This window comes from Podarcis muralis, chromosome 11 (assembly GCF_964188315.1).
Source record: "Podarcis muralis chromosome 11, rPodMur119.hap1.1, whole genome shotgun sequence".
Classification (NCBI taxonomy): domain Eukaryota; kingdom Metazoa; phylum Chordata; class Lepidosauria; order Squamata; family Lacertidae; genus Podarcis; species Podarcis muralis.
Genome location: NC_135665.1, coordinates 21627903 through 21652944, shown reverse-complemented (window position 1 = coordinate 21652944; position 25042 = coordinate 21627903). Strand labels below are relative to the sequence as shown.

Genomic DNA, 25042 nt, shown 5'->3' with positions numbered 1-25042 from the left:
ATACCATGTACGGTCTCTTATGAGGTAACAGCTGAACACTTAAGAGTAGCTTAAAAAGGGTTGAGATGCCTTAGATTCCACGAGCAGGTTCAGGAGTTACTAATTCTAATTCTTGCATTTATAGTTTATTTCAGGGGCAGGCAACCTAAGGCCTGGGGGCAGGATGCAGCCCAATCGCCTTCTAAATCTGGCCCGCAGAAGGTCCGGGAATGAGCATGTTTTTACATGAGTAGAATGTGTGCTTTTATTTAAAATGCATCTCTGGGTTATTTGTGAGGCATAGGAATTTGTTCATTTTTTTCTTCAAAATATAGTCCGGCCCCACACAAGGTCTGAGGGACGGTGGACCGGCCCCCTGCTGAAAAAGGTTGCTGACCCCTGGTTTTTATTTCCTTGAGAAAAGAGAAGTAACTTGCATCCTGATCAGTAGACATCTGGATGATAACACATTGCCCAGAGCAGGGCTGGGCAATATCAGCTTTTCAACATGGCGGTGTATCGCCAGCCAAACATATACCAGCGATATACCGCGATGTTGAAAAAACAAGATGCACTGGCCCTTGCCCGCAAGACACCGAGTGAAACTGCCCCAGCTCTCACCTTGAGGCAGTTTCACCCAGGGGCTCGTGGGCTGGGACAATGCAGCATGTTTGTGCAGCTCAGCTGGGGAATGGGAAGATCCCCACTCCCCAGCTGAGACAGCCCCAGTGCTCTAAACCATTGAGCCTCTTGGGCTTGCTGATCAGAAGGTTGGCAGTTCGAATCCTCACGACGGGGTGAGCTCCCGTTGCTCTGTCCCACCTCCTGCCAACCTAGCAGTTCAAAAGCATACCGGTGCAAGTAGATAAATAGGTATTGATGAGGCGGCATTTTCGTGCGCTCTGGTTTCCGTCACGGTGTTCCATTAATCCAGAAGCGGTTTAGTCATGCTGGCCACATGACCCGGAAAGTTGGCTGTGGACAAATACCGGCTCCCTCGGCCTGAAAGCAAGATGAGTGCTCCATAGTCGCCTTTGCCTGGACTTAACCATCCAGGGGTCCTTTACATATCTCTGGTGAAGCCACCACCGCCACTCGTGAGTCCCTCTGCTAGCAGTGCCTGTTGGAGGAAGGGACTCTTGACTCTCTCCAGTGGATGCTGTTAGCAGAGGGACTCAGGAGCGGTGGCGGTTTCACCAGTGATATACAGCTGAGTGAAGTTGACATTGCAGTCTGCTCCTCATACTGGTCCTGGGAGAAAAATCGATATATCCCCCCACAGAGTTAGGAGATATATGACTTAGAAGTTTGGAATGGATGCAAACCTGACACAAAGCCAGAGACCTATACTAGATGCAAACATAGGGTGGTATTCATGCGTGGACTACTCATGCAGTGAGACTTTCCACCCACTGCTCCCACCCCCCACATTCCCTAAACCTGTTCTGAGGGTTCCCCCAACCTGCCAAAACAAATTTAGGAGGTGCAGTGGCATAAAGCAGGCGGGGAAGTCTTACTGTATGCATGGCCAAACTTGGCCCTCTAGATGTTTTGGGACTACAATTCCCATCATCCCTGACCACTGGGTCCTGTTAGTTGGGATGATGGGAGCTGTAGTCCCAAAACAGCTGGCGGACCAAGTTTGGCCAGGCCTGTCTTACTGTGTGAGCAGACATTGTTGCATGTACGCAACAACTTAGGTGAATCCTACTCAAAGAAAATGGCAGTGAAACACACATTTATGTGAGGCACTGTCAACTTACTGGATAGAGATTATATATACAGCAGATATATAGCAAAAAGCCAAGAAGCAGATCCGAAGGAATTCATATAGTAAATAAACAGGGCATGAATGATGGATTCGGAGATGGAGATGTAAAAAGAAGCAATGAGAATTGCCATTTGCTTGGGAGTGTCTAAAATTTGTTTTATTTCGTTTAGGCACATTGGAACATTAGCTTGTTTCACCTTCATTGTATGTGCACTATAAAACACTGAGCCAATTAACACAAAGTTAACTTACAATTCATGTAAGTTTCCGCGTCATGGGACACGGGTGGCGCTGTGGGTTAAAGCCTCAGCGCCTAGGACTTGCCGACCAAAAGGTCGGCGGTTTGAATCCCCGCGGCGGGGTGCGCTCCCGTCGTTCACTCCCAGTGCCTGCCAACCTAGCAGTTCGAAAGCACCTTCGGGTGCAAGTAGATAAATAGGGACCACTTACCAGCGGGAAGAAAAACAGCGTTCCGTGTGCTGCGCTGGCTCGCCAGATGCAGCTTGTCACGCTGGCCACGTGACCCGGAAGTGTCTGCGGACAGCGCTGGCTCCCGGCCTCTAGAGTGAGATGAGCGCACAACCCTAGAGTCTGTCAAGACTGGCCCGTACGGGCAGGGGTACCTTTACCTAACTTACAATTACGAGTAACGGCTCATAGAAGAAATGGAAGTTAAACTATCAGTGCTCCTTACCTGTCTTCACTGAAGCGACGACCAATCAAGACTTTGCATTTTTCTTCGGGTAGACAAGCAGCCAGAAGAGGTACAGTTCGTAGTACTCTACTTTCCTTCAGTTCATATGGTTATAAAAACAAAACAAAGAGATTTATGTCATTCTTTGAACACATGCAAAACTCGATTTGCCTGTATTATAAACCTGAAAACACTACGACTCACAGGAAAAGGAAGAAAACCTCTAAAAACCAATATCCCTTGACAAAATAATGGTATACCTATCCCCAAACAATTGGGTCCAACCTATTACCAAGCAAACATATACCTGAACTTGAAAATGTACAAAGAAGGAAAACAAAAATATTCAGAAAATGAACCACATATACCTATATTTGTATTTACAGTATTTGTGCAATGCCTAATAATCATGTGATGTGAAGCTTGCAACAATAATGTGTGTTGATTGGGAAATATGATATACAGTGTAATATAGCTATTTCTAGCTGACAGAAAAAATAAAGTGAAGGAAAATTATTTCACACTTAAAATCAGAAATAACTGCAAACCAATAATCAAAAGAGCTACAATGAAACAAAGAAAGTATGTACTAAACTGCACTATTTTTCTCATCACAGGAGAAAACAGCAAACAGCTTGAGCCAACACAAAACAAGTAAGCCTTAGCATATAAGGTTAGAGACTGTCGCTGAGGTTGGTAACAGCTTTAAAAGTGACTGAATTTCACAGGGCTTAAGCCAGTTTTCACTTCCGTTATTTCCTGTTTGCTGAGCTAACTTGCTAGTTGAACCTTTGCATTTCCCACAACCTTACTCACCTCTGCTGGGTGCTGGATGATATACAAACAGGTGGAGACTTTCAGTGGGTGGACTGGCAAGAATGGACACAAACACACCTTCTCAGGACGCCTATAGGATAGAAAGGAGTAGAAATATATATATTTATATCAGGAGTTAATGTATAATGCAGTTTAATTATGTAACAAGTGCATCATTGCCTGAGTGCTTTTCTGCTATGTTTTAAAAACCCCAAACAACTGTGTGGTTCTGTAGGCGCTCTAAAACAAGCAAACAGACTCTTAGGTGAAAATTCAGAAACACTGAACAGTTGGAAATATTTCACTTGTACCACATGTACACGCACCCTCCAAGCATAATTTTTAAACGTGCCTGAACACACCAACTTCCACAGATATAAGACCATGTGTTCAGAAACCATACCGATCATTTAGGGTTAATCTACAGAGCACTGCTTCGTTTGTCATTGGGGATTGTACAAAAGAAGAGCTCAGAAGTCTGCATCTACCATTCATTCATTCTTCACACCAGAGAAACTAAAGGAGGATGAATGGTTCCAGCAACGTGTTCAAATCCTTGCCACAAAGGTCATCATGTAGCTTTCAGCAAGGCACCATCACTCAGTATGGCATAGATGTCAGCACATTGTAGTGCCTGAGGTGGAATAGAAAATAGCATCTTCTCTCCCAAGTCTTGGAGCACAGTATACAAGGTTGGCCAAGTTATTTTCCTCCAAGACGGAAAATCCCACAAGCACTTTCTCCCAGAAGTGAATAATTACATCAAAAATAAATTATGTAACTCACAATTTGCTCACTTTCCATAACACACAAAATCACTCTGCCCAATAGCAGGGTCGGCCCCGATAGTCCTACAGAAAGGAAGTCCATAGTGTCTTAGACGTTCTTAAATTTATATCCCACTTTCTTTCGGTGGAACTCCAAGTGATGTACACAGTTGCTATGACTTTGTTGAACTGTATTAACCATTTTGATAAATAATTTCTTATACAATGGTGCCTCGCAAGACGAAATTAATTCGTTCCGCAAGTCTCTTCGTCTTGCCGTTTTTTTGTCTTGCGATGCACGGTTTCCCATAGGAATGCATTGAAAATCAATTAATGCGTTCCTAGGGAAACCGCCTTCAGACCAGGTCCGGGGACAGACTGTCCCCGGACCTCTTCTGAAGGCTGGGGGGGGGGGGACAAGGGCCTTCTTCCCACCCCCAGCATTTTAAAAAACGCTGGGACAGCGGAGGACTTCTCCGCTGTCCGGGCGATCTTAAAATGCTGGCGGGCGGCATTTTAAAATCGCCCCGGGACAGCGGAGGACTTCTCCGCTGTCCGGGGCGATTTAAAAGCCCCTGGGAAGGCAGGCAGGGGGGACAAAGACTTTCGCCCCCCGCCCGCCTTCAGAAGGTGTTCCCGCCCCCCCCCCGCCCGGCTTCGCAGCAGCGCTACGAAGCCCGGCGGCTGGGGCAGGTGTTCCCACCCCCCCACCCCGCTTCGGAGCAGCGTTCCGAAGCGGGGTGGCTGGGGCAGGTGTTCCCGCCCCCCGCCCGGCTTCGCAGCAGCGCTACGAAGCCCGGCGGCTGGGGCAGGTGTTCCCGCCCCCCACCCCGCTTCGGAGCAGCGTTCCGAAGCAGGGTGGCTGGGGCAGGTGTTCCCGCCCCCCGCCCGGCTTCGCAGCAGCGCTACGAAGCTCGGCGGCTGGGGCAGGTGTTCCCGCCCCCCCCACCCCGCTTCGGAGCAGCGTTTCGAAGCGGGGTGGCTGGGGCAGGTGTTCCCGCCCCCCGCCCGGCTTTGCAGCAGCGCTACGAAGCCCGGCGGCTGGGGCAGGTGTTCCCGCCCAACCCACCCCGCTTCGGAGCAGCGTTCCGAAGCGGGGTGGCTGGGGCAGGTGTTCCCGCCCCCCGCCCGGCTTCGCAGCAGCGCTACGAAGCCCGGCGGCTGGGGCAGGTGTTCCCGCCCCCCCACCCCGCTTCGGAGCAGCGTTCCGAAGCGGAGTGGCTGGGGCAGGTGTTCCCGCCCCCCGCCCGGCTTCGCAGCAGCGCTACGAAGCCCGGCGGCTGGGGCAGGTGTTCCCGCCCCCCCACCCCGCTTCGGAGCAGCGTTCCGAAGCGGGGTGGCTGGGGCAGGTGTTCCCGCCCCCCCGCCCCGCTTCGGAGCACCGGGAGAAGCGATCTCCCCGCAGCCCCTTGCTTCAAAAGAGGTCCGGGGGCAGACCTCTTTTGAAGCAAGGGGCGGTGGGGAGAAGCGATCTCCCCGCCGCCCCTTGCTTCAAAAGAGAAGACCCGCTGTCCCCGGGGCAAGCTTCGTTTTGCGAAGCAAGCCCATAGGGAAATTCGTCTTGCGAGGCAACTCGAAAACGAAAAAACCTTTCGTTTTGCGAGTTTTTCGTCTCGCGAGGCGTTCGTCTTGCGGGGTACCACTGTATTTTCTGATATTTTGAATTACGATGACTTTATGGAATTGCACTAATCATTTTGATGAAATTTGTTGTTAATTTGCTTTATTGTGTTTGAGAGTATAGCGGCTGTGAGCCACTTTGAGCTTGGAATTTGTCATTGGAAAAATGGAATACAAATATTAAAATCAAATATAAATCTCGCACCCAGGCACAGAACAGACACAGAGGTACTTCAGTAAGGTATTAAGAGTCTGTTGTACATCTGGAAGGAGCACCTATACCTCTGAGGGTCTTCTAGTACATTTACCCGAGCGGGAGGGGGTGGTACAAAATGCTGAAGATGGCAGATCTACAACTTTCCAGCATGGGTTTTTAGGGAGCACAGAAAGAGGTAGGTGTGAAATTGGCATTCCTTCCCCTAGCAGAAGTGCTTCCACTCACCCAGCAGATTATTTGGATCCAATCCAACGTCTGTAATATTAGGAAGCAGATGTTTCTGATTGAATGGTGGCAGCTCATTTGTGATTCAATCAGAAGTCATGTCACATATTGAAGGACATCAATTTCACTAAACAGTAAAAGATACTTAGGAGTTCAACAGCCCAAAAGAGAGAAAGTGAGAGAAAGCCAAACGCTACAAAGTCTGAAGATCAACACACACCTTATGAATTCCTATAGTAACTTCTATAGTTACTGCACATTTTCTGTTCAAATACAATCTCATTAAAGAAACATCCAGTGGTGTTAACTATTTATGCTTATACTTACATTAGACAATTAAAATTATATTTGTTTACCATTCAAGTAATCTCAGTTTGCAATTATGGCAACAGGCAGTTATTATATGTTCATAAATTATCTACACATCTCCCCCTCCCAACATATATTATTCAAAACCAAAGATCTAGCATGAAGATTTGCAAGAAGCCAATTCACTGTTTTACTAACTTTTAGAATGTATGAAGAAACAACGCACAATGGCTCTTTTCTGTCTCTCATACACACAAAATCAATATTAAATAACGTGATTTAATCAGTAGCGTTGAGAAATAATCCATTAATGAAACAGCAGTATGAATCAAACCTTCCGCTTTGCTCAGATACTTGGGAGGATTTCGTGGTCTCCTAAAAAGAGAGAGCTGGAGTTCTCTAAACATGAATTTCCATTAAGTGGCCAGATGGCTCTGGAACCCAGACAGGCTTGACCTTCGGTAACTAGGATTTTATAGATCAGAACCACACAGAAACTAACCGGCAAGCAGAAATCTCCTTCACACTACTGAAATGTGTTCTTATCCTGGCATAAGCCCCCAGCCCAGTCAATGCCTGGCTTGCACATTTGCTAAGGGCAGCTTTCACAGAGATGGCTGTGGTCATCAATTTGAAATGTTACTTAAGCAAGGTAAAACATCAGCCAGGAGAAGTGGCAATGCAACAGAATACCTAGTTTTTTCAGGGGTGTGTAAGACCTGCCCTCAACATCTCAGTTACTGAGGTTCCCAATCCTGGGAGAGGATTATAATTGCATTCAGAACTTTCCTTCAGAGCACTGTGGTGAACATGGGAAGGTCCGAAATGGAACCAGCAAGTGTGGGGCCACAACTTGTAGACTCCAGGTTATAAGCCTACACACATTTGCCTTGAATGCATGGATATGGATAATGTTGAATAAGCCCCTTAACTGCTCGGAAGAGCTCCACTAGATGGTATAATGAAGGTGCCAGAGCAGGAATTATTGGAAGCAGAGTCTTCTGACAAAGGAAGCCCTGAGGAGGAGATGGATACTCTCAGTGGTCAGCCCCATGTGGAGTCACTCTCAATGGAACCTGTATCACTTCTCCTGAACCCCAAGGAGACGCTCTGATTCTTGGTCCACAGGCTCCTCAGAGGTTCAGGAGAGACCTAAGGAGAAATCCTCATAGCTTGAAACTCCAGGACACAGAAGAAGGCAACAACTGTGAAGAAAGACACCAGGCCCTTTTACTGGCCAGATATAGCATTGGGGGATACAGTCTCTAGTTAATGAATACCTAACCCAGGATTTATGGATCTGCCAGTTGCTGCAGGACACCACATGGATACTTTCCTGCCTCAGTTGCAGGATTACCGTATTGGCCTGAATATAAGCCGCACTTTCCACCCCAAATTCTGATCATGAAAAGTTAAAGTGCGGCTTAAATTTGTGAACTTACAAAAACTGGATTTTACGATATCACTGTTGAAACAGACATACGGTAAAATGGAACAAAAAAATGTTTTATTGCCAAATTGCGAGCTTGAGACTGTTGTGCAATTAATTCTAATGTCATTCATCGCTTTCCCCATATTTTACAGTGCAGTATTGATTTTTTTTATTTGCATTTACGGTGCAACGAACAGGTGTTTAGCGCACTTGTGGGTCCTCTCTAGTGGGTACTCTCTAGATTTTCTTCTACATTTGCCATTTGCAGGTGTGAATGCCTGCAGAATTTCAAGGGAGCGGCTTATATTCGGGTATTGTCTCCCCCCCCCCCGAATTTTAAAGGTGTGGCTTATTTGCTGGTGCAGCTTATATTCAGGCCAATACGGTACTAACTGTGATTCTGAAATCCTCTCCATGGTTCTTCTCCAAGGTCCTGATCCTGCTATGTCTCCCCTTCCTGTCTCTCTGGAATCCTGGGACTACTTCCTCATTTTGGCCATCACTTATCCATGGTGATGGCTGTCCTCATGGATCTGGACATTAAGGACAGGTGAAAAATGTCGTCACCACTGTCACCTCCACAGAGTAGGAATTCAAATGGGCTCTAAGTTGTATTTGGCTAAACCAGGGATGAGAAACCTGTGGCCCTTCAAATGCTGTTGGAGGAACTCCCTTCAGCCCCAGTTGTTGTTGTTTAGTCGTTTAGTCGTGTCCGACTCTTCGTGACCCCATGGACCAGAGCACGCCAGGCACCTCTGTCCTCCACTACCTCCCGCAGTTTGGTGAAACTCATGCTGGTAACCTCGAAAACATATCCAACCATCTCGTCCTCTGTCGCCCCCTTCTCCTTGTGCCCTCCATCTTTCCCAGCATCAGTGTCTTCTCCGGGGAGTCTTCTCTTCTCACGAGGTGGCCAAAGTACTGGAGCCTCAGCTTCACGATCTGTCCTTCCAGTGAGCACTCAGGGCTGATTTCCTTAAGAATGGATGCGTTTGATCTTCTCGCAGTCCATGGGACTCTCAAGAGCCTTCTCCAGCACCATAATTCAAAAGCATCAATTATTCGGGAATCAGCCTTCTTTATGGTCCAGCTCTCACTTCCATACATCACTACTAAATTCTTTGGTTCCAAGCTTTGGTCTATTGCCCAAGTGCTAATTCTTCTAGTATAACTTACCCTATGGCAAGTGAGTTAAAGACTCAAAACGATATGTGTTAGTTGGGTTCTTGAGTACAAGTGCGCATAGTAGTATTTCTCATTTGTGCCATCATTTTTGCTCTGTTTATGGTCCTTGCTGAGTTAAACAGCACAGCACACCAGGATGCCACTCTCCTAGAAATTCATAGTGAGGGAGTTTCATATGCAAGTAGGCTACATAGCATGGCTAGCTGGCATAGCCTGGAAAACCTGGCACAATTTCTGTTACGTGTATCTAAATTCCAGGGAGAGTAGGAAAGATGCAATCAGACCTAACGATGCACCACAGACAACACTTTTCATGGTCTTATATGGATTGTAAATGTTTCCCTGAAGTGGTACGAAATGGCCAGAAACAGCAGGCATTTGGAATTCCTCTACGGTGGCATGAATTATCAGGATTTGGGCCATAGTCAGCCCATGGGCCTTATGATGTGGAGGCCTGTTCAATAATATTGATTGCTGCTTCCTTCACACTGCAGTAAATATTGATTAAAGCCTTTGTAAATTATACAGCTTTCAGTTGAGCCAATTCTAGCTTGTAATAGTCAGGTATGATGACATTCATAGATAAGAATTTTATATTCTCCCCCACTCCTGAAAGATTTTTCTTCAATATGATATAATATGAATGTCAAACAATGATAAAAAGTGTGTCCTGTTGTGTCCAGCCAGTTTCCATCTTGTTTCCCTTTCTTTCAAGCGAAGCCAGAAGGCTCCCTGTTGTGGAGATTCCATCTAAGATCAGCATAAGTGCAACAGTCATTCCAACACTATTGTTTCTTTTCGTTCCATCTTCATCGTACATGTTTGATATGTACAGAACGCCTGGCTGATGTTGGCAGCAAGATGAAAGCAAGTGAAAATGAATCCAGGAGATAATTTTGGGCCATATTCTACGCAAGGCTGCCTTCAGTTGGAGGCTGCAGCCAATTCCTAATACTTATGAGCCAACTGTTTTAATTGGCTGTTTTATCGCATTCCCTTTTTTCTGTTCAATTTGTGCTGCTGCAAATTTTAACTCTGTAAGCTACCTTGGTCCTTGATGGACAAAAGGGTGGGGGTATGAACGTTAAAAATAAATACATCACATAAGAGCCATAATGAATTATTTGTATCTGTCTACACAGCAAAAGAGATAGGGCAGATCCTATCCCTATTTCTCAGGAAGGGAATCCAAGGAATTAAGGCAAATAGTGGTGACAAAAGACAAAATTCTAAGATTACTGACAAATTAAAAATGGACAAATCATTGGCTTTCTCCTGAGTTATTTAAATAACTGAATTGTAAAATTGCTGATCTTGTAACAAAAATGTGTAACTTATCTCTAAGATCAGCTTCCATACCCAAGGACTGTGGTTGATGTAACATTAATGCTTGAAAAGGGAACCAGCCAGAATCTGGAAAACAATAGGATGGCTAGCTTAACATCTATTCCAGGAAAAATGGTGAAAAGCTTAATAAAATATAAAAAGCCTATAGAAGAACAAGGCTGGCTGAAGCAGAATCAGCACGGCTTCTGTAAGGGTAAACGCAGTCTCATTAACCTTTTACAGATTTTGATAAAAGTATCCCATCTTACTCCTGTGATCATAATCTGTTTTAACTGGTTTTTACTTCTGAATTTTAAATTGCTGTAACCTGTTTTGGGATCTATTGGTGAATGGCAGGTCATAAAATTAATAGAGCGGTACCTCGGGTTACATACGCTTCAGGTTACATAGGCTTCAGGTTACACATTCCACTAACCCAGAAATAGTACCTCGGGTTAAGAACTTTGCTTCAGGGTGAGAACAGAAATTGTGCTCCAGCGGCGCGGCAGCAGCAGGAGGCCCCATTAGCTAAAGTGGGGCTTCAGGTTAAGAACAGTTTCAGGTTAAGAACGGAGCTCTGGAACGAATTAAGTACTTAACCCGAGGTACCACTGTAATGATAACAACTGTTAAATATCATAGATCAGCCAAGCAAAAACATTTGAGAAGGGTGCAATGCAGGGGTTTGGACTAGATGATGTTTATGGTCCTTCCCAATTCTACAATTCTATTCAAGGCTGATGAGGGGTGGAGTTTGGGAGGTGATATGGCCGGAGGAAACTTCTGAGAGTGAACTAGAAAGTTCTGGAAGGCCACATTAGGAGTCCAAATCTGAGGTTCCCAGCCCATGTTATAATTCCTTCAGGAACTCTGTAAATATTTGTGCTTGAAAGTTTGGGAAGTGATAAAAGCCTTCTCTAAATGAGCTTTTGTGACTAGTTTTAGGAAACAGGAGTTGTATATGTGTGCTAATCTCTCAGTACAGCTTAACCATCTAGATCATAAAATGGTTTTAAGCACCAAAACCCAAAGGGATAATCCTGGTTAGAACTCAAAAGGATGTTTACTAATTCCCATCTTCATATAAATATTTTCCAACTGCAAACTCTATCATTAGGACACTTTTCAAACACAGTTGCATATGGCTCTTTTGAAGCTGGCAGTAAAATAATAATGATCACAGGTGTACAGAAAAACAGAAACTGGGGAGAAAAATATTCAAAACATTTCTTGTTTCCAATGTAATAACCATCAGAAAATTATATGAAAAGAATGGGGGAGAAATCAGAGTTACTGAATGATGTTTCTTGTAAAAATTAAAAACAGGCATAGAAAAACACTGAAACAGGTGCTCACAATCTTCAGCTCAATCTATTCATAGGGATATAATATGCATCTAATTTCCTACATAAGAATGAGATTGTAGATCGTTTTTTCCTCTTAAATGAATGATTCAATAAAGTGTGATATTTGAAAATGAGCAGGGAATTCTCTAGAGAAAGCCATCCATTTTTAATAATCCAATTGCCCAAAACAAGAGGCTTGTGTGTTTCAAATGCAGATGATGAGTATGAGTCAAAGACAAGCAGGAGAGTGAATTAACTGTTAAAAGTTCTTTTATGTTGCATCAAGCTTGCCAATCTGCCACCTCTATCATATCCATTCTCAAATCGTCATTTGAGACATATCGCTTCACTTTGTGCCCAGTAGATTTCGAATCACTTTTAAGATTACTGTCATTTTTTGAGCGGGTGTGTGTGTGTGTGTGTGCGCACGCGTGTGTCCTGTGTGAGCTACAAGGAAGCAGCCATAGTGCCTGAAAATGAAGCCCTCTTTGGGCAATCATACTTGCAAGACTACTATTACATACACAAGGGGCAGAGCAAGGTTGCACTAGTTGGTTCTGCTCTTGCAACCCCTGCTGCCCTTCCTGCCCACATCCACATGTGTTTGGGCAAGGTCTGAAGCAGAGATCCTGCTCTACATACATGGGCACCTGGTCTGCTGATTTGGTTCTAAATCATGATGGGAGCCAACTGTGACGGGCGCGTTGGCACTTTTTCCTCTCACGCCGGTGGGCCCGCTCTCACTCAGATAAATTGCCCCCACCTTACTAAACAAACCTTTGCCCAAAGGTTTCTTTTCCTTTCCTCTTATAATTCTAGCCCTGAGAATCCTGAGAGGGGACCTTTGTGAGGGGATAACTAGTAAGTTGGAGTCTTAGACAGGTTTTCTTTAAATAAACAATAAAAGATTTATATGAGGCAAGATGGTATATAACACACATGGATTAAACTTAGGTTACTTCAAGAAAACAGATAGGTAGCCGTGTTGGTCTGCCATAGTCAAAACAAAAAAAATTCCTTCCAGTAGCACCTTAAAGACCAACTAAGTTAGTTCTTGGTATGAGCTTTCGTGTGCATGCACACTTCTTCAGATACCATCTGAAGAATCTGAAGAATCTGAAGTATCTGAAGAAGTGTGCATGCACACGAAAGCTCATACCAAGAACTAACTTAGTTGGTCTTTAAGGTGCTACTGGAAGGAATTTTTTTTGTTTCAAGAAAACAGTTCAATTTCACTTTAATTCATCCTCAGTTGTTTTTGAGTTACAGTGGTACCTCTGGGATCTGTTCCGGAGCCCAGTTCGCATCCCGAAGCGAACGCAACCCGCGTCTGCGGATCGCAATTCACCGCTTCCGCGCATGCACATGACGTCATTTTGAGCGTCTGCGCATGCGCAAGCAGCGAAACCCGGAAGTAACGCACTCCATTACTTCCGGGTCGCCGCAGAGCGCAACCCAAAAATGCTTAACCTGAAGCTACTGTACTTCAACCCAAAGTATGACTGTATATGTTTGGTTCCTTTATACGGTGATACTTTCTTTCAGTTATCCACCCACTTTAACAATCCTGCTCCTGAGGTACTTTAAGTAATAGACCAAAGGGCTCTTCAGATCACCTCCCTTCACTGGGTCTGGGAGTTTCTTTTCCTTGGAAGAATCTCTCCCCTCCAGACTAGATTTGAGTCCCAAGTAGGCTGTTCCTTTCCAGCTCTGACTTCTCCTGGCTCAACCTCTGTCTCCCAGTAAAATTCTGGTCTATTCCTCCTACAGGACACCACACTCTGTCCTTCACACTACGCTCAGAGTGGAAGTTGTTTTTTGACCCAGAAGCAACTCTTTCTCCCATTCACTCTTTATACCTCAAGCTGTCTCCCTACCTATCTTCTAACCTCTCCAACCTCAATTCCAACCCTCCAAAACCAACCATCCTAACTCCCTCAACTCCTTAACCAACCCCCAAAACCTAACTACCTGTCTCTCCTCAAGTCCTCTCCTTTTAAACTCTCCCTCCTAGAACCACGGCCAATCAGAGGCTGCCGTTCATTAACCATTTGCTGGTAGGGAAAGAAACACTTGTTGATTCAACCTGTCCAGCAAAACCAACTTTTCCGTCACACCAACACATTTAAAACAGGTTCTTCCTTTCAGACTTTCCCACCAGTGCATGGCAGTAGGCCACCAAGCACAGCCTCACTGCTCCCTCATGAGATGAGAACCATGTGAATATGAATGATTGAAGAGGGCTAGAGACAGCCATATAAACATGCCCCCAAAAAAGGTATACACAGAAAATTTGAGCAAGGTGGTGATTTGAGGAAGATGGTTTAAGGGTGGTGGTCAAGACTAATGCCAGAGTAGTCTAGACACACTAAGGTTTTCTGCAAAGTGAATTGCTATTCACTCAGATGTCTAGGGCAAATACAGGAGAAGGGTTTCGCATCTTAAAAGTTCAAAGAAAGGAACTGCTTGCTGTCAGTCAGGATTCAAGGTCCATTTAAATGTTGGTTTCCTTTTAAGCAAAGAAAAGGGTGACAACTAATGCCAGCTTTGACCCTGATTCTTCTCTCGTTGACACCTAGCCTGACATCATCAATTCACTTCTCATTACTCCCAAAGATCCATCAGATTGTAATGATTTTCAGTCACAACTCAACAAGTCCAAAATGGGACAAATGTGGCAAAATGTCTGAAAGACACTGGTTACAGTAGTAGAGTGTCACTTACTGAAGTTAATAACAGAAGAGACACATAGAAGTACATCCCCACTGGAAAGGCCTTTAAAGCAGCCAATATATTTCCTGGTGAGTTTAATATTCGTGCTCAACTTTTAGAACATCAAAGTCAGCTAATGAACTCTTGGGAAGGAAGGACGGTATTAAATTAATTGAGCGGCTGCATTAACTATCTACATCAGGCAGGGAGTATTGGTTGTGGGACCACAGGGTGAAGCAGACATTATCGTACTGAGGCTTACACAAAACTCAGATTTGGGATGGACCCTGGGAATCTGGCTACAGCTATTCCCCTTATTTCAATAATTATAATTGAGGTGATTGAGAATACCAACGTAAAAAGCTTCTTTGGTGTTTCTAAATGGGTAAATGAGGGGTCTGCAAGGCACACAATTACAGACCCTTGAAAGGGGAAGGCAAGGTTCCTCTATCCCACCCTGGGATATATTTTATGACAGCTGGAAAGAACTTTCCTAAATAAGTAAGACGAGCCACTGGAAGTTCTTAGTCTCAAATCAATGCAAGCGCTTCCTAGTTACGTATGGGTAAGTAGCTCTGAGGCTACTGGAGACACAATTCTCCATGGATATAAGTGGAGCCTCATTCCTGACAGTAGAATACAGAAGAACCACATTTCAAGCTTATGTTTAAATATAAGATACACTAGATAAATCATCTCTGCACAATTGGGAGCATAAATATATATATGTCTTTGGGCTGCATGTTAAAATGTTATGAGGGAGGAAGAGAGACAGATGTCTGGAGGAAAGCAGAATCTGCACTGAGGAGCAGGCTGCAGCCAACAAAGGCCAAGGTGTCCATTAATTCAGGCTTGCCACAAATAGATTGCCATCAGCGACTGGGGCTGGCCCAAGGCAACCCTGTGGTGCCTCAGTGCCTCTGATTTGCATCATAATCTGCAGTATGTCTAGCTCTTTAAAAAGAGAAAATGTTCAGTTCTGTGTTCAATGAACTCAACAACTTAATACTTTCGTGTCAGATGTCTCCTGATTTGTTCTGTGAAGACATCTGTTGTTTGTATCTTTTTTGAGTTGGTCAAGACTCAGTAAACTGGGGATAAGGAAGCTCTGGTCCTCCAGGAGACTTCGAACTTTCTGTCAGCACCAGCCAGCAGAGCCAATAGTCAGGGCTGATGCAAAATGCACCCGTACAGAAAATTATGATGATCAGAGGATTGATTCTGAATGCAGTCCAGAGATAATCTGGAAGGAGCTTTAATCTTCTTCTATTTACCTCTTCCTTGCTCTGAGGCCCTCCTGGGGAAAGGTGCAAAGTAATTAGCTGTCTACATTTGCGGCAGAAGCAGCCGATAATGTCTTAACTTGCTGTCTACAGTTGGAGGTTAAATGCATCCCAACAGGACTGGGAGAAAACAACATTAAAACTTTGTGTAAATCTTCCATAACTCCATACTCCAGGTGAGCTTCACGCATGATAAGGTGTGAATTGCCATGTGAGCCGCACCTATGGTGCCACAACCATATTTTGGAGAAAAAGAAGGAAAGATAAATCTGTACAGAAAGAGAAAGTGAGGAAAATAGGTAGCAAGTAAAAGGTTAAAATAATATGTAAGAAAAATATAAAAGTAACTTGTTATTAAATACAGTAGTCGCACCTTGGAACGTTTTGTTCTTGAACATTTTGGCTCCCAAACGCCACAAACCCGAAAGTGACTGTTCTGGTTTGCAGACTATTTTTGGGAGCCGAACGTCTGATGGGGCTTCCAATTGGCTGCAGGAACTTCCAATGTTATTTGGAAATACAGTGGTACTCTGGTTGCGAATGGGATCTGTTCCAGAGGCCCATTCACAACCTGAAAGGAACACAACCCGCGTCTGCGCATGCCACGATTTGCTGCTTCTGTGCATGCGCGTGACGCCATTTTGCGTGTCTGCGCATGCGTGAGCGGTGAAACCCGGAAGTAACCCTTTCCGGTACTTCTGGGTCGCCGTGGGACGCAACCTGAAAACGCTCAACCTGAAGCAGACATAACATGAGGTATGACTGTAACAAATATGTTATTTCCACAAGCTTCTAATCCCTGCAAAACACAATGATGAATTTGCTATAGAATGGCGAGACAAACAGCTATTTGTCTGATCTGCTTTGCAAAGAACTAGTGGTAGCACCCAGTTTAGATACTGATAGAGTTCAAAAGCCAAATTTCTTTTCTTCACTCCCACAACCACGAACCCCTTTAAATTTATGCCCATTTCAAAATAAGATATTTTTTAAAGTAAGCTGCCTGCCAGCCGGCCATTTCCCGCAATCTTGGGCAGCAGAAAGAAGAGCATTTAGGTCATAATTCTGAGGCCTTGGAATGTCATGGCACCCCACCCCCCTTTTGCAAACATGGTTTTAGGAAAAGGTGGCTGATGCTGACAATCTGAAGCCATGAGATGATGGGTCCCAATTAAAATTTAAAACTAATCTAGACCCAATCAAAATGGAGTCCTAATTAGTATGTCTCAGTCAGGCCCACTTCAAATCTAGCCTGGGGGAAGATTGCCCATCCATCGCTGCAAAGAACAAATCGTAACACATTATTTACTCGAACATTACTATGACAGAAAATCTGACTAAGCATTTCTTCACTCTTCCATTCCAATGACCATTTGATAGAAAGGGAACAGAGAGGGGGGAAATGGGGAGAGAATTAAATAAAGAATAGAAAAGAACTCTACGTTATGGGTTCTATTGGCTCATTTAAAAAGAAAGGATTTATGCGGGTAATTTCCATTAACAAATTGTAATGCAAGTTGCCCACAAGTAAAAAGGGAACAGTGTTATGATTACTTGAGTTATGTCTATATTTTAATTGAATGGCATTGGACGACACCAAGAGCACTAAAAACCAATCTCATGCCAGGGACATTTGCTAAAGTTTATTGTTTTTTGTTTTTAACTTAGTGGGGAAAGTCAAGAACTAATGAACCTTAGTGTTGTCATTTTTAATGCATCTTGCTTAGTGGTGTGAGTTGACTTAGTGGTGAGCATGACACGAGATACTTATTGTCTTCATTTTGCTGAACAAGGTGTAGTGCTAATGGTATTTAAACGTAGCCATTAAGAACAATTCATTAATGAAGACCTTAGAGGATGTTTCTGTTCCACACATCACCACCAGCACCTGCATTTCTAAGAGCAGTGTGAGTTATCAGTCAGCAGTTTGTGGATTTTGATGGCAGCAATATTCATGCTGTCAGATACCTTTTTCAGAGCACCAATAAAATAAAAATCACAGAAAGGGAATTAGCTGAAATTTCCAGGTCCCCTCTCAGAGATCGTATGAACACAAACATAAAAATGTATACAGTCGTACCTTGGTTTCCGAACAGCTTAGTTCTCAAACGTTTTCGCTCCTGAACGCCGCAAACCCAGAAGTGACTGTTCAGGTTTGTGAACTATTTTTGGAAGCCGAATGTCCGATGGGGCTTCCACAACTTCCAATTGGCTGCAGGAACTTCCTGCAGCCAATCAGAAGCTGCGCTTTGGTTTCCAAATATTTTGGAAATCAAACAGGCTTCCAGAACGGATGTTGACGGCCTGGGACTCAGGCTCGGACTCAGAACCGGAGGAGTCTCGGTCCGCACCGGATCCTCTGCCTCAGGCGGCATCTGAACTGAGTCTGGGGCCTGATTCTGAAGAGCCCCAGTCTGCACAGGTTCCCCGGCTACAAGCACCAGCTGAGCCGAGTCAGGGGCCTGAGCCTGCCCTGGCTCCAGCTGCGGGGATTACCTCGTTGCCTTCAGCTGGGCCATCACTTACAGCTGCTCCACTACCGGTTTGGTCAGGGGAGGCTGAGACGCCCCCTGGGTCTAGTAACCCACCGACATCTCCCGAGCTGCAGAGACTCAGGTCTGAGAGAAGGAGAGACCTGAGTACTCGCAGGAGGAGTGCTTGCCTTCGGGAGAGACAGGGAGGTGAGTCACCGGGGGATCAAAAAAGCTGCCGGACCCCACCCCAGGTTACAGGAGCAACATTGCTGCTTGCTGGAACCTGCCTGTTACCCTGTGCCTGACCTAGCCTGGTTTCCTGCCTTGGCCCTGTTGGACTGACTTCTCACGGAATCCTTGGATTTGGGACCAGACCTGGACCGCGTTGCTCAGGTTAACCCCCAAGCCCAGCACAACAGATTCAGTTCAACTTCCAAGGTACGACTGTACCTGAAAGCATAAGAACAGCTTTGCTAAATTAGGCCAAGTGTCCAGTTTCCATTTCTAACCACTGCCAGTCTCTGAAAGCAGAGTCTATATCTCAATTGTCTCCAGCATTAGGTACTTAGACGTATACAGCTCATGCACATGGAATGTTCCATTTAGATATCAAATCTCATAGCCCTCTCCCCTCTATGTTTTAGGCTCAAATTCTGCACCCACTTACTTGGGAGTAGGCCCTTTTGAACTCAACAGGACTTATTTCTGAGTAGATAAGTAGAGCAGCTCTCCCCATCCTGGTGCCCTCCAGATGTTGTTGGATTCCAACTTCCATCAGGCGTAGCCAAAATGGCCAATGGTCAAGGATGATGGAAGCTGCTGTTCAATAAGCTGCTGTATAGGATTTTACCACTTCCTTGCTCCCTGCCCTCCCAGGTGTGCAAGTTCCTTTTTTACACCTTCAAATAAGACCCTATAGAGATGTTTTGAACCTGCTAAACATCCGCTGATGCTGCATCTTGAATTCAAGATGCTTCCTGCTAAAGAGAAATTTTAATCAGGGCTACAAACTTAGCAGACATTACATGTAAAATAACCTCATGATAAGATGATGGAATTAACTTTGCGATGGGCCTCCTGAAATAATTAGAACTCCAGTTAACAGCTAAAATAAGAGAACCTAATGGAGAAGGTTTTGTGGAAGAATAGAAATCCTTTTCAGATCATTTAAAGAAATTTTATTATATGATGAACACATGAGCAGGGTTTGAATGATGAGCAACAGACGGGATTAAAGATTATAATAGTTAAGGTTTAAGAGATAGAAGGTAGGGTGCAGCAGAGGGAGAGAAACAAACACCATAGAAAGGGGGGTGGGAAGTCGGAAAAAATGTTTTTTATTATGTATTGAAATGCACGTGTTAAATTTTGGAAAACTTAATTAAGAAAAACTTCAGGGGGGGGGGACCACTAAGCAGTGTTTCTTCAGAATTTTGAAATGGATGTCTTTGTCCTACTTTCCAGTCACTACCAATTTCTTTGAACGATGCCACACACACTCTCTTCACTGAAAGTGATATAACAGGTGTAGTCAACCTTTGGCCCTCCAGGTGTTGTTGGACTGTGGCTTCCTTCATGCCTGACCATTGACCATGCTGGCTGGGTCGATGAGAGCCGGAGTCTAACAACATTTGGGTGGCTGTAGGTTAACCACAGCTCTGATATAGCAAAAGGGATGGGGGGGAGGTGGAGAGAAAAATCAGAATATGACTTCTCAGGTGGTATCAACTAAAATGGAACAGAAAGTGATAGAGTATAGAAGAGACTTTTTTAAAAAAAAATCTGATCTGCATAATATGAGGAATACGTACCCAAACATTACTTTCTACTACTGTGCATAGGACATTTTAATTCACGTAGGTCTGCTGGATAAAGAGGTCTCAGTATATTATGCCCTCTAGTGGTAATAGTATATTTGGGAATTGTCATTCTATTTCTATAAAGGTAAAGGGACCTCTGACCATTAGGTCCAGTCGTGGCCGACTCTGGGGTTATGGCGCTCATCTCGCTTTATTGGCCGAGGGAGCCGGTGTACAGCTTCCAGGTCATGTGGCCAGCATGACTAAGCCGCTTCTGGAGAACCAGAGCAGCGCACAGAAACGCCGTTTACCTTCCCGCTGGAGCGGTACCTATTTATCTACTTGCACTTTGACGTGCTTTCGAACTGCTAGGTTGGCAGGAGCAGGGACCGAGCAACGGGAGCTCACCCCATCGCGGGGATTCGAACCGCCGACCTTCTGATCGGCAAGCCCTAGGCTCTGTGGTTTAACCCACAGCGCCACCCCCACGTCCCAGCTATATTTCTATAAATACACCTTATTTAAAGCAGCAGTATGACTATTTAGTCATTTATTAGGTGAGAAACTTCTCAAAAGCACCTTCTGTTCCAGGATTAGGTCAGCATATTTTCACTTTGTTTATTTCCCAATTTCCTCGAAAGCAGGTTTAAAGTAGTGCTGTCTATATACCACTTTCCCACAGAATCTCAGAATCGTAGAGTTGGAAGGGACCACAAGGGTCATCTAGTCCAACCCCCTTTTCACCCAATGTGGAGATTGAACCCACAACCCTGATATTAAGAGTCTCATGCTCTACCAATTGAGCCATCCCATCTCTGGAATATGTTCTTAGTTTCCCAACACTGACATACCAACACCAATCAAAAGTGACTTGTAGCTCACGTATTTTCTTCTGCAAAATAGAATGGAATTTTAAAATATCAGGTAAATTATGCACTGAATTCCAACTGAGTTTAATGGGACCCAAGTAATTAAAGGACATCAGCACATAACTTTGGGTTAAAAAACACTGCTTTTCATTAAGCTGGAGCTTGAATTGCCAACGTTTTTTTAAGGACCTGTACCTTCAGCAGAACTTGCAGAAATTAGGCTGATGGAGTTTCTTTCCTGGAACAGATATAAAATATTGGAAGCACTGTAGCTGCTTAATTTCTGCATATTAAGTTGATATTAAAAGGGACAAGACTAGGGCCAGAAAAATGAGGCGTAGGTTTTGAAAAATGAGTATTGGAGCGTGTGTGCAGACAACTTACATATATTTTAAGTAGTTGGAAATCTTGTAACACATTAAAAGCTGAGTGTCTTTATAGGCTCTGAAATTACATTATATACTGAATGTGTGCAAACTAACAATAGAATAGACCTACTTGCTTTACGGGAGAATAATAATAGATCTTTAGTGCTAGATTTTATCTATACTGTACTTGAAATTATTATTTTTATTAGATTTCTTAGCCGCCCTTCACTGTAGAGTCCCAAGTTTCAACTATTTTAAAATCTATTAAAACAAATTAAAGTCAAAAGCAAAGAGCAAAATCAATCTCAGGCTAGCGGGGAAAAGGTGTGTGTTTAGCATACAAGGAAACTACACAATGAAGGTTATACATTTTTATGGACTTCTTTTTTTAACCTCAGTGTACCACCCCAGAGAAGGTCTTATCCCTGGATGCCATCTATCTGCCTTACCCCTGGCACTCAGAAACCAGTAGAATGGCATCTACGGATTGGGGTCAAGTGAAAGAAGCCACTTTCTTCCACAGAAGCCCATCTGTGTATTAATATAATACACAGGTACTCATTAAGATGGACTATCTCCACTGATGGAGATCTCTCTTCTGTGCTAAAAGGATGCTCTTTTGTTTATCAGCTGAATCCTATAAATTGTCTCACAATCTATGCAAAGCAAAATGGAGGAGAATGCCTGAGATTAATGTAAATAAAGGGCATTTGTCAAGGGAGGAAGGGTTGTTGAATGCTTTTAAGGTACGCATTAGGCCTGCTTATTTTCAAAGCTATTTATCAGTCAATGCTTAGAGGCAAGGACTACAGGACTCTCACTATAATGCATAAGCATAATAATAATAATAATAACCTTAATAATTGGGGAAATGAAGTGGAACCTTGAAGTAGCAGCTTTGCTTGGTTTTACTGTGTACAACTGAGAGTTTATACCTTTGGAGAAACTAATGGAGTCTGTGTATTTCTGTTGTGAACCACCCTGGGCATCCACCCTGGGTGGTATACAAATCTAATAAAGAAATAATAATACAATATATAATTGTAGTGACGTCCGCAACTGTCAGTTACCTTCACTTACGAATAACTGGAGCACACTGCCTCCTTGTTTTAGACTAATTAAGAACCAATTTGCAACCAGGTGCTGCAAAATAGAATTATTAATATTTTATTTTATTTTTATTTTATTATATACATTGTTTGGACTGGGGTTTTGTTTGGTACTTGAAGAAAAAGATTAATCAGTTTTCTGGGCGTAGGGTTTTTAAAAAACAAAACACCATAGATATGCACATTTTAATAAAGGATGCGTTTCCTGTAACTTCATACCTGCAGGAGAACCTGTCATTTTCAGGTATTCCAGAACAAAGAAACTAGACAATACATGGAATTATAAATACATTTCTTTTAAAATTCTATTCTATTATTATTATTATTATTATTAATTAACTTTATATGCCCACAGGTCTCATGGCGGTTCACAGGATAAAATCTCAATATGAAAACACAAAATACATAATCAAAATAAAAACAAGAAAAACCCAATAACCCCCCCACAAAAAAATAATCAGAGAGGGAAAATAGAATTTAAAACACACAATATTTGTAATAAAAACATATAAAAATAAGCACCCATCAGGTATCGTCAAGGAGTAGATTAAAAGATCATCTTAACTGTCTTTCAAATGAAAATATTTTAGCCATTGGTCCCGTCCCCCCCAATTGTAACCATTCATAGAAGCTCTTTGATCCAGTGGAGGCTTCCATGAAGGGGCGCTGGGAAGCCTATTTTCTATCATTCCCCCTTCCTTCTGTAGCCCTTATCCCCATCCCCAAATCTGATCCAAGGGTTGGGGAAACCCTTGTGACAGCATTTGGTGGGAGGAGCAGAGGTGCCATTGAGGGCTGCAAGAGAAAGGTGGAATTTGCAAAAACTGCCTCCTTCCGTCCATTGTAGAAAACCTGTTAAAAAACAACAACACTAAATATCTGTAAAATTGGGTTCAATACTTTTTAAAATATGTGTTTTCTGTTTGCTTTTACAGTCTCTGCACAACTTACTACATGGATTTTTTCCTACTGGTTTATAAAACACGGAATGCATATATTGTAGGTCAAATGAGTGGGATTACATTAGCTGAGATATCTTTAAAATGAATTAAAAAGAGAAGCTTTAAGCATTCTTGTGACATATACAGGCATAAGGAAATTGTTTTAAAGAGCCAGTGAGAATTTTTCCGTATCAAATTTTTAAAGCAGGGAAAATATGCAATGATGAAATACACCACTGCCCTCTACAGTCCAGTTTTAAACGTGAAAGCTCAATTTTTGCCCAAGCTCAAAAAGAATTGGCCTTGAAGAAGATGCAAACCACAATCAGTACAAAACCATAGCTCTGGCCATTGCTAGTCCAGGAAAGCCTTGCCACAGTAGTTGATGTATTGGTTACTTCAAGACTGGGTTATTGCAATGCGCTCTACGTAGGGCTTCTCGCATGCTTGATCGAGAAGCTGCAGTTAGTGCAGAATGCTGCAGTGTGATGGCTGACAGAAGTGAGGCCTTAGAATCATAAAAGGTAAAGGGGCTTAATGAAGTTTTGTATTTGCTATATAGGTATGTAGGTGAGGATGCAACTAAAAACTGACTATCTGACTAACTTTTGGGGGGCGGTGGTATTTAGAGGCACCTCATAATCTGAGGCCTAAAATGTAGACTACATAAAAGGTAAAGGGACGCCTGACCATTAGGTCCAGTCGTGGCCGACTCTGGGGTTGCGGCGCTCATCTTGCTTTATTGGCCGAGGGAGCAGGCGTACAGCTTCCGGGTCATGTGGCCAGCATGACTAAGCCGCTTCTGGCGAACCAGAGCAACGCACAGAAACGCCGTTTACCTTCCCGCCGGGGCCGTACCTATTTACCTACTTGCACTTTGATGTGCTTTCGAACTGCTAGGTTGGCAGGAGCAGGGACCGAGCAATGGGAGCTCACCCTGTCGCGGGGATTCGAACCACCGGCCTTCTGATTGGCAAGCCCTAGGCTCTGTGGTTTAACCCACAGCGCTACCCGCATCCCTAATGGTAAGGACCACGAGGATCATCTAGTCAACCCGCCTGCAATGCAAGAATCTTTTGCCCAGTGTGGGTCTCGAACCCATGACCCTAAAGTAAGCGTCTCATTCTCTATGGACTGAGCTATCCAGCCTTGTTGGCAGATAACACCTGTGCTCATAAATCTGCACTGGTTGACAATTTGCTACTGGGCCATGTTCATTGTGTTACTATTACAGTGCTACCTTGGGTTACAGACGCTTCAGGTTACAGACTCGACTAACCCAGAAATAGTACCTCGGGTTAAAAACTACTTCAGGATGAGAACAGAAATCATGCGGTGGCAGCTGGAGGCCCCATTAGCTAAAGTGGTACCTCAGGTTAAGAACAGTTTCAGGTTAAGAATTAAATTCTTAACCTGAGGTACCACTGTATTATAAAAAGGTAAAGGTGAAGGACCCCTGGACGGTTAAGCCCAGTCAAAGGCGACTATGGGGTTGAGGCACTCATCTCACTCTTAGGCCGAGGGAGCCGGCGTTTGTCCACAGTTAGCTTTCGGGGTCATGTGGCCAGCATGACTAAGCCGCTTCCGGCGCAATGGAACACTGTGACGGCAACCAGAGTGCACAAAAATGCTGTTTACCTTCCCTCTGCAATGGTACCTATTTATCTACTTGCACTGGTGTGCTTTCAAACTGCTAGGTTGGCAGGAGCTGGGACAAAGCAATGGGAGCTCACGCCGTCCGTCGCAAGGGTTCGAACCGCTAACCTTCTGATCGGCAAGCCCAAGAGGATCAGTGGTTTA

The 25042-nt window shown here is 44.0% G+C and overlaps 1 protein-coding gene across 2 annotated transcripts in view; it reads right to left on the bottom strand.

Moving 5' to 3' along the window:
* Positions 1 to 25042, bottom strand: part of DTWD2 (DTW motif tRNA-uridine aminocarboxypropyltransferase 2) — a 92370-nt gene that overhangs the window by 50411 nt on the left and 16917 nt on the right. For both annotated transcript variants that reach the window (XM_028748594.2, XM_028748593.2), the window contains exons 2-3: positions 3261 to 3351; positions 2445 to 2539 (exon numbers count right to left, since the gene is read on the bottom strand). In XM_028748594.2, the coding sequence (XP_028604427.2) occupies positions 2445 to 2539; positions 3261 to 3351 (186 nt within the window). The remainder of the gene's footprint in view (positions 1 to 2444; positions 2540 to 3260; positions 3352 to 25042) is intronic.